A 16505-nucleotide genomic window follows, 5' to 3' on the forward strand; every position below is an offset into this window, starting at 1 on the left:
TCAAGCCTTTTGATAGAATTCACAAGAGCCTTCATTCAGATTGAGAGCACCTCTCCACTTCTCACATCGCTGTTTTGACAGTTTGTGGTGTTGCCTTCAGTCAGGAAACTCAATTCAGCAGAAGTCGCCCGATTGTGTCGAGTCGCACTTCGAGAGCTGAAGGTAAGCTTACTCAAAAAAGACTTCTTGTTTATGACCTTGTTTGAAAGTTACTGCCAACCTCAGGAACTGGAAGCCACACACACATAAAACATACGGTGAAAGAGAAGTTGCTCACCGAGGCTTTTCTGTACTCCAGATCCAGGAAACAACAGTTTGACACGTTCCAGGTTACGTCTGCTTTATCGGAACGTGGTGGTTCAAGTGTTTGGCGTGCTTTGTCTCAGACCAAACAGTACAAAATGTTCAGTGGGAGATATACAGCTATGCCAATGAGCAGGGATCTATTGGTGTTAATCTGCTGACTGTGCCACTGAAAATAGTAAAGAAGGAAGTGAAGAAGCTTAATATATTCCTTTCCTCACCCTACACGTTTTTGACCATCAGATGGAGTCTGAGCTCCTCTGTGTTTTTAGAAACTTTCTCAGTCAGATAAAATCGTTTTCATTACTCTGCTCTAAACCTGCATTGTAGTTATAACTGAACTCCAGGCTGTTTTTCTTTGTAAGTGATAGGAAGACACTCAAAGGTACAAGATTTCCATTCAGCAATACAATCAGCATTTTCCACTGCTGGTCAGTCCCCAACAGAGGCTGAAAGTTGATCATTGTGGTCAAGGACACTTATTGAGTCTCTGCAGAGAAAGAGACTTTCTCTAAAACATGTTGATGGAGACAGTGTTTCTGCTCTATTTCAGCTCTCCTTCTGCAGGTGTTTTAGCGCACCTGACTCTTCTGCAGGTTTTGGTTGACTGGCCCACGGAAGTGAATCTATCACCTTGAGGAGGCGCAATGGAGGCCGAAATGTTTGACAATTACAAAGAGGAAGATGCTGTGGATGTTGACTCCTTTCAGGGTATGTGTACATTTAGTAAACTGGTAGACATCCTCTCATAGTTTCTCCTGTTAAATCAGTGAGTTTCGGTCAGCCTAGATTTTGTGTGGTATGTTTTGCCTTGTGAATCACACAGCGAACCATTGTGCACAGCACGCTGCAATGTCAATGTTACATCACAGGCAGGGCCTATTTCAAATATTTAGTCTACCCTCATCAACATGTGGTAAGTGGGCTAGATGAAATATTAGAAACACTTCTCAGTTTAATACAGTGCAGTTAACCAGCACCACAAACGACAGTCTCCAGAATGACCGTGAAGTTGAATCTATTAATTTAAAACACTTTTAGCTTTGTTTTTTCCCCACTCTCTATTGCTATTAATTACCATATTAGATTCTACTCCCAGACTGTTGTTTGTGTTCTGGAGTTTTTTATATTGAACACAGTTTTTTTTTTTTTTTTTTTTACAATATAGTAAACAATGCAATATTCACTTGCTTTTGGGCTCTTTTTTGGTCTCCGCCGTCTTAAATATTTTACGTTTTAGCAGTTAAATCCTCAAACATGTACACTTTCTAACCTCTTACTTTCTGCACATCATATCATTATGGGGATTTATCAGAAGTTATTTTCTGAGAGCCACTGACTGCACCTGGAATCAATTCTTTTCTGAGCTGAAGTTGACCATAAAACCAAAACAATAAGCCTAAAGATGCCAAAGCGAACTGATTTTCTTCTAATAATGTTAGACTGACAAAGACAACTAATGTACAGACAAAATGTTTAGTGCAATGGACGGGACAAACCATACAACTTGAAGGAATCTTCTAATCTTAAGGCATCCATATATCCATAAGTGGTGTTTATTCATAAAAGGGTCGATGAAACACAGTGAGGAATTGTCAAATATATAAAGAAACAAAAAACATAAATACAACTAAATATTCAAATAAATTATAAAGTAACTGTAAATGTGAGTAAATTGTGAAGAAAATCCAGTCTGATCAATTCAATGTATTTTTTATATTCACACAGGAGAAAAGAGGAAAGTCATTCAGCCAACATCTTTAAAAGACCCCAAACTTGAACAGCTAAAGGAGGTAAGAACATATACAGTAGATGTTTGTCTGAATCTCTATCTTCTATTCATTATTTAAACTTGTCCCCAACCACCACGGATGCTAGACACCTCCGTGTGACTTTAGAGGACTGTAAAACACAGAAAATACATCTCCATAATGTTCTCCGTACATGTGCCGTAAAGAGCATGAATAATATCTGGGTAAAGAGCAGGGAGAGAGGTGGAAGGATCAGTGAAATTTTAATGAGCGTAATTATAAGAGGTGAAGGGAGAAGGATCAGGGTGTCGCTGCGAGGAGCCGACAGAGTCTGCTCAATCCGATTTTTGAAACACATTGTTATAGATAAGGACGGCGGCCTCGAGTGTTTCAAATGCAAATGGTGAATCTAAGTAAAGCTGACATGCCTTAGATTGAGGAGGAAAACAAGTGATTTATCATTTATGTTTTTGGACTGTGCTTTGTATCTGTCAGCATTTCCATCTACTTTAGGAACATTTCATCTCTGAAAATTGATTATGGGAATTTTAAAAACAATGTTCCATGTTGATTTTTTTCATCTGCCATATTGGAAAAAGAAAAATGCATGGCAGAAGATGAAAGTATTTGATTAGTCTGACTGGGTGATGAATTGTGTCTTGGTAGACATTGGTTAATTGGATCAATAAGACTTTGAAACCGGAGCACATAGTGATTCAGAGTCTGGAGGAGGATCTGTTTGATGGACTGGTTCTTCATCACATGCTGTGTGAGTTAATACATATTTTATACTCCATCAATCATACTTAGAGTTAATGATATTTTGAATTTGAAGATAAAAAAAAATAACAAATGTTTTGCCTAAAACCCACGATTTGTAAAATCTGACTCTGACCTTACACATTATAATGTCCTGTTTACTCCAGCCAGGTTGGCCGGTGTGAACTTGAATGTGGAGGAGATTGCGCTGACGAGCATAGCTCAGATCCGCAAGCTGGAAGTGGTCCTGGAGGAGCTGGACAAGAGACTGGGCCTGCAGGACAGCAGTCAGACAAAATGGAACATCAAACGTGAGTCATGCGGCTGACTGGGCTTCAATAACAAAGCAACAAGTGAACAAATGTTCTCTTCTGGCACCGGCTGCACATTACAGCAGGATTTGGTGCTAGCTCAAGGGTGCCATATAAGCTTACACCAACTGTGAGGGATTTTAGCCGAGATCACATTTGCAGACATTTTTGAGGTTTGTTTCAATCAGCGGTCAGTGGATTATTTGGTAGTGCTGGGCTATGGAAGCACAGAAAGGCCATGCTGTGCAAATTGAATGCACTTGATTTTCTTTTGCAATTTTATTTTATTTTTTTAAATCTCACCTCTTAAATATGAGTATGAAAAAACTGTAATATGTATGTATGTTTGTTTTCAGTGGTTACCAGGTGACTATTATGTCACTTCCTGAGAGCCTCTTTGCCAATAGAAAGCTTGTTTCTGTGATAAGAAGAAGAAGATAACTTGTTGTCCTATGTTACACAGGAAATTTATTCTGTGAATTTGAACCATCCATTCGTACAGAGGCCGTGTGTAGTGCTCCATTAAGCTCAGGGGGTCGGGTACCTTGCACTTCAACCATGGGTGCTGGGAGGATAGTGCTGCTCATTCACTCCACCCTTGGACATTTCTTCCTATTGGTCCTGGAATTCAAGCTGGTGACCTCATCTGTTTTTGTTGCTGTAGTGTCCAGTACGCATACTGTAGTACTTCTGCAGAAATTGTTATTGTGCCACCTACTATTCTTTTTTGGTAAATGCTTCAGATAATTGACTGTAGATGATGTCACTTAAAGGATTGCTGAAGAGCAGTTTTGATGCTCAGTATAGTTGTACCTTCTGTCACCATCTTGCCAGCACATGACTCCTGCACTTCAGCAGTAGTTCAAATGTAGTTAGAGAGGTAGAATGTGGTTGGAGCTCGCTAGCTAGCAGCCTTGGTGCCTTTGTAACGAATAGGGAAATTAGCTGTAGAAACCAAAATAGTTTTTTGTGCCAGGTTGAAAACATCTTTTTGTCTGTGTAAATTTGGGCATTTTGACTTGGATAACTATGGGAATGTCATGCTTTTTTTTTTTCAGCCCCAGAGGTTTCCGCTTGATTCAGATATAATAAAAAATCTTACGTACAGTTAGGTATGCTAAATAGCATGGAACACCAGAATTTAATTTTGGAATCCGTTGCATACTTTTTTCCATTACTCATTCATTCATTCATTCATTCATTCATCTTCTGTAACCGCTTGTCCTGTTAAGGGTCGCAGGGGGGCTGGAGCCTATCCCAGCTGTCATCGGGCAAGAGGCAGAGTACACCCAGGACAGGTCACCAGTCTATCGCAGGGCTAACACAGAGAACCACTTTTTCCATTACTCCCTGAAATATTTAAAACTGCCAGATATGCTCATGTCTTTTTTTGTAAATCCATTATTAATAAAGAATCACAATCATCTGTAACTTCTGTGATAAAAAAAAATGATGGCACGTCATGCCACTACTTCACAATAAAAGCTCCCCATGTTTTTCCAGTTGAATGCTTTTAATGTGAAGCAGCCGCCGGCACTTAATAAAGCTCTGATGCAGCACTAGGAGAATGAACATCAAACAATGAGGCTGATTAAATTAAAATTAGCAACGCTGGCTAACATGGTGAGAATAACTTTGTGTTCTTACCAGCTCAAATAGATTGATGTCCTCATAAAGTTGCTCTTAACGCAATAAAGTGGTTCTTCATGAAAGCAAACACATATAGATACACAGAATACATTGTTTTATTTCATGAAAATATATTTAATGTATTTAGTTTGAATTAAATTCTACACTTATCTATCAATTCGTCATGCATCCAGGATCGTTACATCCTTTCTTAGTTTCCGTACTGGGTGGCAGTGAATTCTGTCACATCAGTGGAAACTGATTTTTGTTGTGTGTTTGTGTGCGTGTGTGTTTTGTTCTCTCCTGTTTGCCTGTCAGTCATCCACAACAAAGACCTTCTGGCCACTATTCATCTGCTGGTTGCCATGGTGAGATGTTTCCAGCCTGAACTGGATTTGCCACCTAATGTGAAGGTTGAAGTTGTAGTTGTGGAAGTGAGTCTCAGCTCAAGTGTTAGCACCTTTTGTGCTCCATATCTGTCTCAAACACACCTTGTGGAATTGCCGCTCACTTGTTGTTCGGTTTCATTTCCATCTAGGTCAGCAAAAGTGGCATCAAATCAGATGTGCAGACGGAACTCCTGACAAAGGAAAGGTGAGATAGATGTCTGTCCGGTGTGACTCAATGAATGTGAGAAAAACTTAAGGTTCACCTCATATGCCTTGGCTTTTTTCAACAGAGACGCTGCTTCAGACTCTTCCAGCAATACTGAGAGTGAGTGAGAGCAGTCAGAGGTTGAGCTGATGAGACATCTTGAATGTCATCCAAGCAGCACTGCAGTCTACTAACACGTTTTTTTATTTTTTTTCTGGCTGTCTGGTCACCCAGGGGAAGACCCCATCGAGCAACTGCTGCAACTTGAGGCTCACAAGGTCAACACTGTGAAGAAGGTATAGTATGACAAGGACAGGAGGAGAAGTGCTGAGATAGTTGAAGGTGTTGACTCTTGCGTGATTATACACTGTGATTGTTGCCTTATAATAATAAACCTACAGTAAACATAGTTACATAACAAATCTGCAACAGATGTGTTTTGATGTATTACAAATGATCACGCTCACGTACAGTTGCAAGATATTCGAGATTTTCAGTTAACAATGCATGTGAAGGAGCAGAAATGTTGCAAAAAAAGTTGCAACCAGAAATATATTCAGCTAGTTGTATGGCAGTATTGGACATTCAGGTTTCCCAGAGGATGTACCTACTGACTTTAGTAATCCAGATATTGTAGTTTTTATAGTCACGTTTTTAATATCTATTACATGAAATGTCACTCAATGTTGCTACATACACCGATCAGGCCCAACATTAAAACTACTGGTAGGAAAAGTTAATAACAATTCAACGTGCTACTGGGAAACTTTTGGACCTGGCATTCATGTGGATGTTACTTAGACACGTACCACCCACCTAGACCAGACCAGACACCCCCACCCCATAGCAATGACACTCCTTGATGGCAGCAGCCATCCCCAGCAGGATGCAGCCTGACACAGACACACACACACACATAAACAGTTTAGGAAAAACAAAAAACAAACAAACATGAAGAACAGCACAAGGTGTTGACCTGGCCTCCAAATTCACTAGATCCCAAACTGATCAATCTGTGGGATGATCCACAGAGCCCCCTCCCCTCAACCCATAGGACCCAAAGGCCCCCACTAACAATATTCTGTTACCAGACACCCGTGTCCATTCTCTGATGAGTCACATCTGTTTTGGAGGTACAAGGGAGACATTCACAATATTAGGAAGGTGGTCATAATGTTATACCTGATCAGTGTACACTTGTGTTCCACTCAGGACGAACTGTAATGGCTTTGGTGACCTTCTGACTATTGACTATCTGCTGTCTCCATCAGATCTTACTTATGATTGATTCAGTACTTTTATTTAAGCTACATTTCCCGTCAGCCTGAGCTGTATTTTGTGTTTAACGGCCGCATATGCTAACAGGCTGAAGGACATGGTGAGCAATATGCCATTATTTTGCATGCTTCCTTGTTGCTTGGTTGACTCAAGCAGTTATCATTAATAATTCAGTTGTAATCTATTAATTGACTAATCAACAGGGAAATAAAATGCATCTATTCCATAATCCTTCATATTATAATCATTCATTCTGGCTGTGACAAACTAAAGTGTCAGGTTTTGATGAAGATACATTGGAATGATACTTCAAATGTCAGCTTGAAAAGGTCAATTTATTTAGCTGATATTTCAAGTTATCAGTATTTCAAACTATCTCACCACTGATTTTTTCCATTTTCAGGCCATCTTACATTTTGTCAACCAGAATCTGGCGACTATGGGTCTGCAGGTGACTGATATGGACAAACAGGTATGAACAGTGGGACTCTGTCCTCTAGTGTTTACATGCTCTCCTGTGATAGAAACAGACTGACTCATTACCTCCCGGGAGATTATATTTCCGTTCATGGACATGCTCCAACGTCCTGTGTGTGTTCTGTCCAGTTTGCTGATGGGGTAATTCTGCTGCTGCTGATTGGACAGTTGGAAGGCTTCTTCATCCCGCTCTGTGACTTCAACCTGACCCCTGTCAATGACTCGGAGATGGTACAGTATGAATTCAATTTTGGATTCATGACACATTTAATGCTTCCCCAGGGTGGTGATAAAGACAAAAGCTGATAGACAACACCTATTAGTATATCATCTTCCTGCCTGCAGATGCCCACAAATTATGTGCGTTTCATTTGGGTTGTTGTTATTCATCAAAAATCATCTCTTTAAAACAGAAATGGTCTGAATTTATATGGTTTCACTAACATTTCATCAAAATTTAAATGTACACAAATGGCTTCATATCCAATGTCCATAAGAGCACAGATGATAATGAACTACAGTACTAAGACTGGACCCCAAACCATAATATGATAAAAATTTATATTTTACAGAGTATATACATAATTGCTACTCTGTCAGGCTGACTTCTAATGAAATCTGCCCATAAACAAAGTGATATAAAATATCACAGGTTTTCTATCAAAAAGTTGTATAACATAAATGATTTAGATATTGTGCTGAAAATGTTTTACAATCCTTGACCACTTTAAATTCAAATATATTACACAGATACAGCTGTGACTTAATGGAAAATACACAGCTATATACAAACACAACATTAATACATACTGGTTCATTTTATTGCCCTCTTAAAACTGTAAACGTTGAAATGTGCAACTGTCTACACAACTGAGAAGGCATCAACATTTAAAACTGCTTTAAATGTGGTGAACTACAATTCTGAATTTTACTTGAAATACCTAGCGGAGATTATCCACAGTCTGTCAGTGACATGAGTTTATCTGCAATAAACAGTTACTGTATTCGTGAAATAAGGCCCCTAATAAAAGTATATGGAAAATAATTTAAGCAAATTAGCGCTTCAGTAGTGATATGTATATACTTTACTTACTTTACTTTACTGTATATACGTTTAAGTAATCAATAATTTAGATTTACATGCAACCATGAATTTGATTTTAATGATGTTGGATAAATGCAGCAAAGTAGAGAACTCAGTACATACAGTATGTGAATGTAGTGGACTAGAACTAGAGAGTATTATAAAACGGAAATACTCAAGTTAAGGTCAAGCATCTTAAAACTGCAGTTATACACAGTACTTGAGTAAAAATACTTCCTGTTGCTACAGTCCACTGCTGAAAATTTATTTTGCATAATGCATGTCAGATGCTGGTTTTAGTTGCAGATATGTCAGTAAATACAGGTGGTTTTGACATACAATACAACTTTGTACAACTGATATAAAGTTTCTTCCTTGTGATAAAAGTGTGGTGTGTAACTTTTGTTTTTTTGTTTCTCTTTGACCTCTAGCTTCATAACGTGACCTTGGCCTTGGACATCCTGTACGATACAGGCCTGGAGATGTCCAGTGTTGACCCACAAGGTGAGGGAAAATCCGCTTGCTTCACACAAAACAAAACACATTTGTTGACTTGTTTACAACAGATTTACTCAAATTAAAATGCCAGGCACGGAGGATGGGAAAAAAATAAAACCAGAAGGCCTCTGAGCAAAACAATGTAACAAAAACACTCTGGAGCCCCAAGACAGAAATGTCAAACTAATTCAGATGATATCTTCTATCAAGGGCATTTATCTGAATGGCAGGGAGGTGCCAAAATCTGTCTGTATGCCAGGCGAGGAGGGGGATCGCTACGGTAGTCTTGAGTTAATCTCCACTGCACCGTGCAGTGAGGAGGGTCTGGCAGCGCTTTGGAGGGAAAGACGGAATTGCTCGCGGAATATGAATGACTGTGACTCGTGTCTCTATGAGTATCACTGCGGATGATTGGCTTAGTCCGAGGCCATCATCATTCATTTAAAGAGGAGCAGTGGGGGGAAACAGTCTCAAGGGGATGATGTCTCTCTGGAGTCCGCTGATAGACACAGGGATTTAACCTCGGCGCTATGGTTATGTCTGCTGTGTGCGTTTGTCTGCAGGAAAGTACGTTATCTGCATTCATGAGCGCTGCTGCTTCCACATCACAGAAATATTCAGATTCTATCTATCCACTGTAAGACCCATTGTGAAATTTAGTTTCAAAGTTTGTCAGTTCCAACTTGAAACTACCTGTTATCAGATTTGCAAGTGTAAAAATAACACACTGTGGCCCAATGATGGCCACCTGAGTAGTCAACCAAAGCTTTGTTATAAGCAGATTTTCTAGTCTGCATTTTTTTTATATAGTTGGAAAATTCTGTTTTCTCCCTGGTGGTAGAAGGTTAGAGTAGGTTCATACGTAAAATGAATCAAATGTTTAGATAAAGATTTAACTGATGGTAACAGTTTCTGGCATGATATACGTTTATGTACCTCTACTATTGTTATAAATGCCTGATTTGATAAGAGTAAAAGACAGTATTACAAAGAAATGCAAATAATGAAACCGTAGATTTCTCCAGGGGCTCCGGCTTCCTCCCACAGTCCAGAGACATGCATGTTAGGTTAATTAGTGATTTTTAACTGGGCGTACGTGTGCATGTGAGTATAAATGTTCTCTGTGTTAACCCTGTGATTGACTGGAGACTTGTCCAAGGTGTACCCTGCCTCTCACCCAGTGAGGTGGGCTAGTCCCCAACCTTTTGTTATAATCTACAGGAGCTTAGAGATAATGGACAGATAGACGTCTGTAGATTACCCCTGATACCATGGAAGGTATTTATTGATTTAACATCGTGTCCTCTCGTGTCCTGAATTTCAGGGTGATGACAAACAATTAATTTCAAAATGAATCTGCTTTTTATTTTGCTGATTCATCTTTTGATCTCCAAATTACTTAATCGAGCCCAAGCAGATGTCCTCACATGTCCTGTTTTACCTGACCAAACATTCCAGAAGCAATTCATTTACTTTAAATATGTCTTTCTTTTTAATCATTTTCTTTTTTTGATTGACTAATTTTAATTATGGCAGCTTTAGTGAATTTTACAATGTGTAATCAAGTGATGACCTTTCATCAGAAGAGTTTTCATATAATATTTCCGCTGTCAGGGTGTATAGAGACAGACAGCAATTATGAGGGGAGAGAAAGAGACATGGCTATGACATGCAACGAAGGTCTTCATGGTATGAATCACAACCACGAGGCCACCAGCATGCCCATCCTTTATCCTAAAGATTTCAGTTACTTTCAGGTCACATTTTTATGACAGCCGTGTTTGTGGGCTCTTTTTCCGTGACCATTTAAGTAATGTTTGAATATCAAACACACATTTACACATTTTTCTCACAAGAACAACAATGCAATATGCCTGAATCCGTGGGAGCACTGTGCTTGTTTCCATGCAACAAGACAGTTAACCCTGTTAGTTTATTTTCCGTTGCATTCAATGCTAAAAACTTTGCAGAGACATCGTGCTGGATATGGAAGCAACGTTTTCAGTGCTTCTGTGGCTATTTCAGGATATTCGGGCTTGACTTTGATCCAAAATGTTTGCAGGGACATTATGTCGAATATACTTTTCAGCCTACTGTGATTTGCAAGAGTTGATCTCCTTCCTGCAATGAAACGGAGGTCGCTGGGACATTCACAAACAGATCACGAATACATTCCATTGAAATACTTAGTTCATCTGCTGTTTGAAGTGACGGACAAATCCTGTGGACACCAAAGGTAGCTTGGTAGTTGCAACACGCACCTTGGGTCAGCGCATGTTGACACTGATGAGCTATTGTGCACGTGTGCGGGGAGGTACCACACAGATCAGTGCAATTACCACACATATAGCCTATAATGTTGTATATTTATTATTCAGGGGATCATTTATTTTTGCTGAATCATATTATTTCCTCCTCATAGCAAATTCTTTGCAGCCTGGTGCTGGTCGGCTGCCTGCTAGTTGTTGCCCTTTGATGTAAAAGAGTGCAATAGAATGAGTTACTGGCTTGTCTCAGTGTGTGAATCAATCAATAGCAAATGGATCAACTTCACCACCCCGCAGATCCATTATTGACAAGACTCTCTGTATCCTCCCTTAGCTCAGATCTCCCCCTCATAATCACTAAAACTTTCCCACAGTATTGCCTGATAGTCGTAAAGCCTTTGACTGTAAAATAAATCCTCAACATGATAACTGTTAATGTAAGGACCGGCACAATTAATCTAAGGCAGGAGCAAGTGGCTAATGTAATTTATTTTTAGTGTCTTTTTAATTAACGGCATAATTGCTGTTATGGAATGAGGATTCCCCGCACTCAGGGCCTAAAACGGGAGCGTGCTGCGTGAATTAATTAGGTTAGCAATTGGTGGAGTCGATCTTTATGTCACATTCATTGAGTTAGTGCCCCTCACAACAGAGAGCAATTTTGTTTGGCTCCCATCTCAGGTATTGATTAAGTTTCCATCTGTTTTTTTGAGTCCTCCTGATCCATGACCTGTTGGACTGTGAGAACGGTTATTAGCTAATGTTGCTAAAACCGTCCTCACACTCTCATTGTCTCTGTGGCTTACGGCTGCTAAATGTGTATGTCTCCTGTGGATGTCGTGACAGATATTGTCTCCCAGGACGTCAAAGCCACCTTGAAGGTCTTGTACACGCTGTTCAAGAAGCACAAAGAAAAATGACAGAGGACGTCATGCGAAGAGGAACTGAGCAACTGGAAATAAAAAACGAGACTGGTTGGAGGGTTTGGCCAGTTATTGAAGGGTGCTGTTGACTGCGATTTAGAAATTTGGCTGATGTAAAGGATGATTTATGCAACCTAGATATAATTTTGGTCTTTATGTCTACCTATTAAAAGTGACCGATAAATCAGTTAGAGAAACTTCTTTAAACTTTTTTATAGGTAGGAAAAAGAAAGTAGGCTGCATATAAAATCTTCAAAGCTCTGCACACATCATTGTATATACATTTACGAGAGAAACCAGACACAACAGAGCTTGAAAAGTGTATTTTTACTTTCATTGTGTCATAACAAAAAACATACTGTATATGAACTTTACATTCTATCTTAATGTTGATACGATACGATGCGATATTTGATATTATTATAATACATTTTGTGCCATATAATGTACATTTATTGATCCCTTCTAGGAGAAATTCAAAAGTGACACTGCAGAGAAAGTTTGAGGAGGTGAAGGCAGCTATGGCTGTTTACACCTGAGTCGCTGACAGAAAAAACATGAATGAAGCACCTGATCCAAGTCCATTAATGCAAACAGAACCTCAACTCAAACCTCTTGCAAACAGAAAATAAAGGGCGACAGTAAAATTATTACCCAAAACATATATAAATATCCAATAAAAGTTTAAAGACAAACCTCCTAAATTGCAAAGTTTCCTTTGCCAAGAGCTACAACAGCGATTCAAGTGTGCCAGCTTACATCATTTGATGAATCTGCTGGCTCCTTCACAGCCTGTCTGATCATCTAACTGCTTGCATTCATGTCGCGTCTGACTTGTGGGGACATTGTCGCTTCTCAGATCTCAGCAATTGGCTTCAATGGTTACAACTTTATCGTATCCAACAGAAATAATAGGAGTCAGCACTCAACAATAACAACAACTCAACAGCACTCGACACGCTCATTAGAAACAACGCCAGTGTTTACATGCGAGTGATATATTAAAGCTATCATTTGCTCACATCTTATTGACAGTTTGAGGATAATTAAATCTTAATTGACAACTTAAACAACATGCTGCCTGCTTTGTTTTGGTGCACATTTAGTTTGGGTAGATATCAGTATAGCCCTGTCACTCCCCTTGGTGTTTTTTCTTTTACTCAGTATACATTTTTTTTTTTTTCAGTCTGACAATGCTGGAACATGGCACTTTTCATTTTTTTCTAGGGCCGGGACTTTAACGCGTTAATTAAGATTAATTAATTACACAAAAATAACGCGTTAATTTTTTTTAACGCATTTTAATCACACTTATTTTTGCACCGCGGAACGTTTCTCACTGGATGAGTTTCGGCGGACCGATTATACTGGAGCACCAACTAGCGTTCATTACCAGTGTCCTCAACAAGCAGCGGGTGCTGCCGTGAGCCCCTCTCCCATCCCAAAGCACTCACAGGCGGTCAGTCTCACAGTAGCACCGCGCAGCAGCGGTCAGAGCAGAGAGGGAGAACCACGCCACCGCGTCCAGACTGCAAACGAATGACGCATGCGCAAAGCTGCCGCTGATCGCGCCCTGGTTTACCGAGCGGGATGTAAATGTTTCTTCACTGTCACACTAAAATAAATAATAAAATAATAATCCATTTAGATTGTTAATTTTGTCAAGTAAAAACCGTTTGTACAAAAAATGTTAAAAATATTCTAGTTATGGCAAAAAATGCTCATGTTCTTCTGTGCCTGTGACTTGTAGGCTAGAAACTAAACCAAACTTAAGAAAACTAAAAAAAAAAAAAAGAAAACTTAAGTTACTGTGCCAGAGTGTCTCTTTAGAGTCATTTTGCCAATACCAAGCCCTGATAAAGGAGGCGCGTTAATAATACAGCGTCCATCACAATTACATCCAAAAGGTAAATTATGCAAATTAGCCGATGACGTCATTTAGCGACTTCTAGCGACTTTTAGGACAGCCAATAGCTACTTTCCTTTCCTGAGGAGTTGGCAACACTGTTCATTACTTCAGACAACAACAAACCACAGTGAACATGAAAGAAGAAGCTGATGAGACCGCTTTGGTTGGCCCCGTGGATGGGAAATATAGTCATTATTCAATGGTATACTAAAAATCCATATGAAAAAAATTACTTCTCACTGTTCTCAGGTCAAATATTTATATGCGATTAAAATGCGATTAATTTCGATTAATTAATTACAAAGCCTCTAATTAATTAGATTAATTTTTTTAATCGAGTCCCGGCCCTATTTTTTTCTAATGCCACTCCCCTCCCTTTGACTGTCGCTTCTCAACAAATAAAGTGATTTTCTTTCTCCGCTTCATCATGTGTTTCCGCTGACAGTCTGTGACCTCTTTCTTTTTCCACTGAATTGTTCACAACTCAAAGTAACCAATTGTTTGGCGTGTGCAGCATGTAGTGAGAGACAGACAATAGCTACGGTTACAACAAAGCACATTTTACCAGTGAAGTGCTGAATTTAAAAAGTCAGCTAAAACTGGGAAAATTAATTTAATTGTCCTTTGCTTTATGTGGCGATGTAATATCTTTATATATATATACATTTGTTTTTGTCTCGAGGTTAATGTATGAAACTTCTACCTCACTAAACAGTAACAACAACCATTATCACACTTTTTTGTATTCCCGCCTGTTTCCCCTGCAGATGTGTTTGTTGACATTCAGGAAGCCAATTTATTTGTTTCCACCAAGATGATGGAAAATGCTCCTAATTCACACTTTATTTCCCCTGACATTTCAAAAAGTTTGCATAAAATTTGCTTGGCAGTCAGATGGAAACGTAGCTGCCGTTATAGCGAGAGACACCAGAGGCAGAGGCAGAGGCAGTGAGGCGTATGTTGCTCATCATCTGGTGGCTATTGTTATGTGTATTATGAAATCCAAATGGCTTTTTATTCTCTTTTGAAATGTACATCCCTCAAACTTCTCATACTGATTGATTGTAAACTAGATTTGCTTGATGAAATATGAATTGTGTATTCCTTTAATAAAGCAAAACACACACTTGGCCAAACAATGAAATAACCCAGTTATTTACTAACCACATGAAAACATGTTCATAGCCACATGTACCTCACGTCCACTCATCCATAGTGTATAAACAACAACTTACAGCAATGATTGGCACCAAATCTTCTGAGCGTTACTCCTGCCTGCTTTAAAGTATTTCCCCCCTTCACCTCCTTAGCCTCTGTATTAATTTCAAAAAGTATCTGCATGTTTATTGAAATATACTGTAAGTTTTCACCTGCCAAATGTTTGTGTATTTTGTTGTCAGACAGAAAAAGATCAGGGACTAAACCGGGGACTATAGTTCAGATATTCATTCATTCATTCATTCATCTTCTGTACCTGCTTATTCCTGTTAAGGATCGTGGGGGTCTCCTGGAGCCTATCCCAGCTGTCATCGGGCGAGAGGCTGGGGTACACCAGGCCGCCAGTCTATCGCAGGGCCATAGTTCAGATATCTTTTAGAGGAAAAAAAAGTAATATTAGCTGAAATAAATGGTGTAGAGCTTGATTCAAGCATCCATTCAAGGTAGTAAAAGGGCCGTTTGTACTGAGATAACCAAGCCTTTCTGAAAATAGCATGTACAAAAATATATGTATGAATATATACGAAAATCTGATTCCTTTGTTTGTTTATGGCGCAAGGTAGCAGTATTGTTTCAGACGTGACTGTGTGCATGCCTTCATAATATAATACATAATAATTAATAAAAGTCTTTTAATAGATTCACATGTATTCATGTCTTCCTTGAGTTGCATTAATGAATCATTCAACATCATGTGGATGTTTCCAGAGCAACGAGTACCATTTTATGATACATGCTTTACATTGTATAAAATTAGCTAACAATAATAATGTATCAGTTCCTAATGGTGCTGTAGGTGCAGTCCAACAAAATAAGACAAGAACAAGAAGGTAAACAACCAGGCATGTAAGGGGGAAATGTGAAATTGTGAAATGTGCTCACCTTATAAAATATGTTGGGGAGCAGCATCATAGAACAGAGTCCCAGATTAAGATAGGAGAAAGGAAAGAGGCATCTTGAATCTAGAAACTGGTGTTAAAAGGATGAATAAGACCATTAGACAAGAGAAGTGATTTTAACAAAAAGGGAAAGTGCAGAGAATGACAGCAGGTAAAACCTATATTTAGCATAGAGGAATAGGAGCATATCCCTTACTGAACTTATGACGGCTCTGTTATACTGTGTTTTGTTTGATACTGTGACAAAATGGATGGATCACAAGCCCCTCTCTGCAGGTATGTTTAAACACTGGTGCCTTTGACATGCAATTGTGATGATCTGTGTGACACCCAACAACGTGATAGAAAGTCAAGAACGATTAATGCCTTTTGGCCACTGTGTATATATCAAAGTAAAGGTCACAGCTTAGCCTGACACCACTTTCTAATCCATCAATATAAACAAGGATAAATTCTAGGGTAAATGTTTAAAGGATTAAACCTGTTCTGCTCCAGTGACAACACCTTCTTCTTACACACATCACCATCAGTGACTCTAGCCATGACCTCTTCAACACTATAACAGGTACTGTATAGTAGGACTAAGGGCTGAGAATATAGTAGAA

At 39.1% G+C, this 16505-nt stretch overlaps 1 protein-coding gene across 2 annotated transcripts; it reads left to right on the forward strand.

Annotated features, from left to right (window-relative positions):
* parvg (parvin, gamma) lies at window positions 1-15599 on the forward strand. Of its 2 annotated transcripts, XM_084554889.1 has the most exons (13): window positions 1-162; window positions 857-1014; window positions 2032-2096; window positions 2721-2823; window positions 2981-3124; window positions 5072-5187; window positions 5292-5347; window positions 5433-5467; window positions 5582-5643; window positions 7029-7097; window positions 7232-7333; window positions 8618-8690; window positions 11798-15599. In XM_084554889.1, the coding sequence occupies exons 2-13, from the start codon at window positions 951-953 to the stop codon at window positions 11869-11871; spliced, it is 963 nt and encodes a 320-aa protein (XP_084411015.1). In that variant the 5' UTR covers window positions 1-162; window positions 857-950; the 3' UTR covers window positions 11872-15599. The 2 variants fall into 2 exon arrangements, with proteins under 2 accessions (XP_084411015.1, XP_084411014.1); XM_084554888.1 differs by lacking the exon at window positions 11798-15599 and having other exon boundaries at window positions 8618-9049.
* Window positions 15600-16505: the final 906 nt, after the last annotated feature.

Source organism: Chelon labrosus, assembly GCF_963514085.1.
Source record: "Chelon labrosus genome assembly, chromosome: 11".
Taxonomy (NCBI): Eukaryota; Metazoa; Chordata; class Actinopteri; order Mugiliformes; family Mugilidae; genus Chelon; species Chelon labrosus.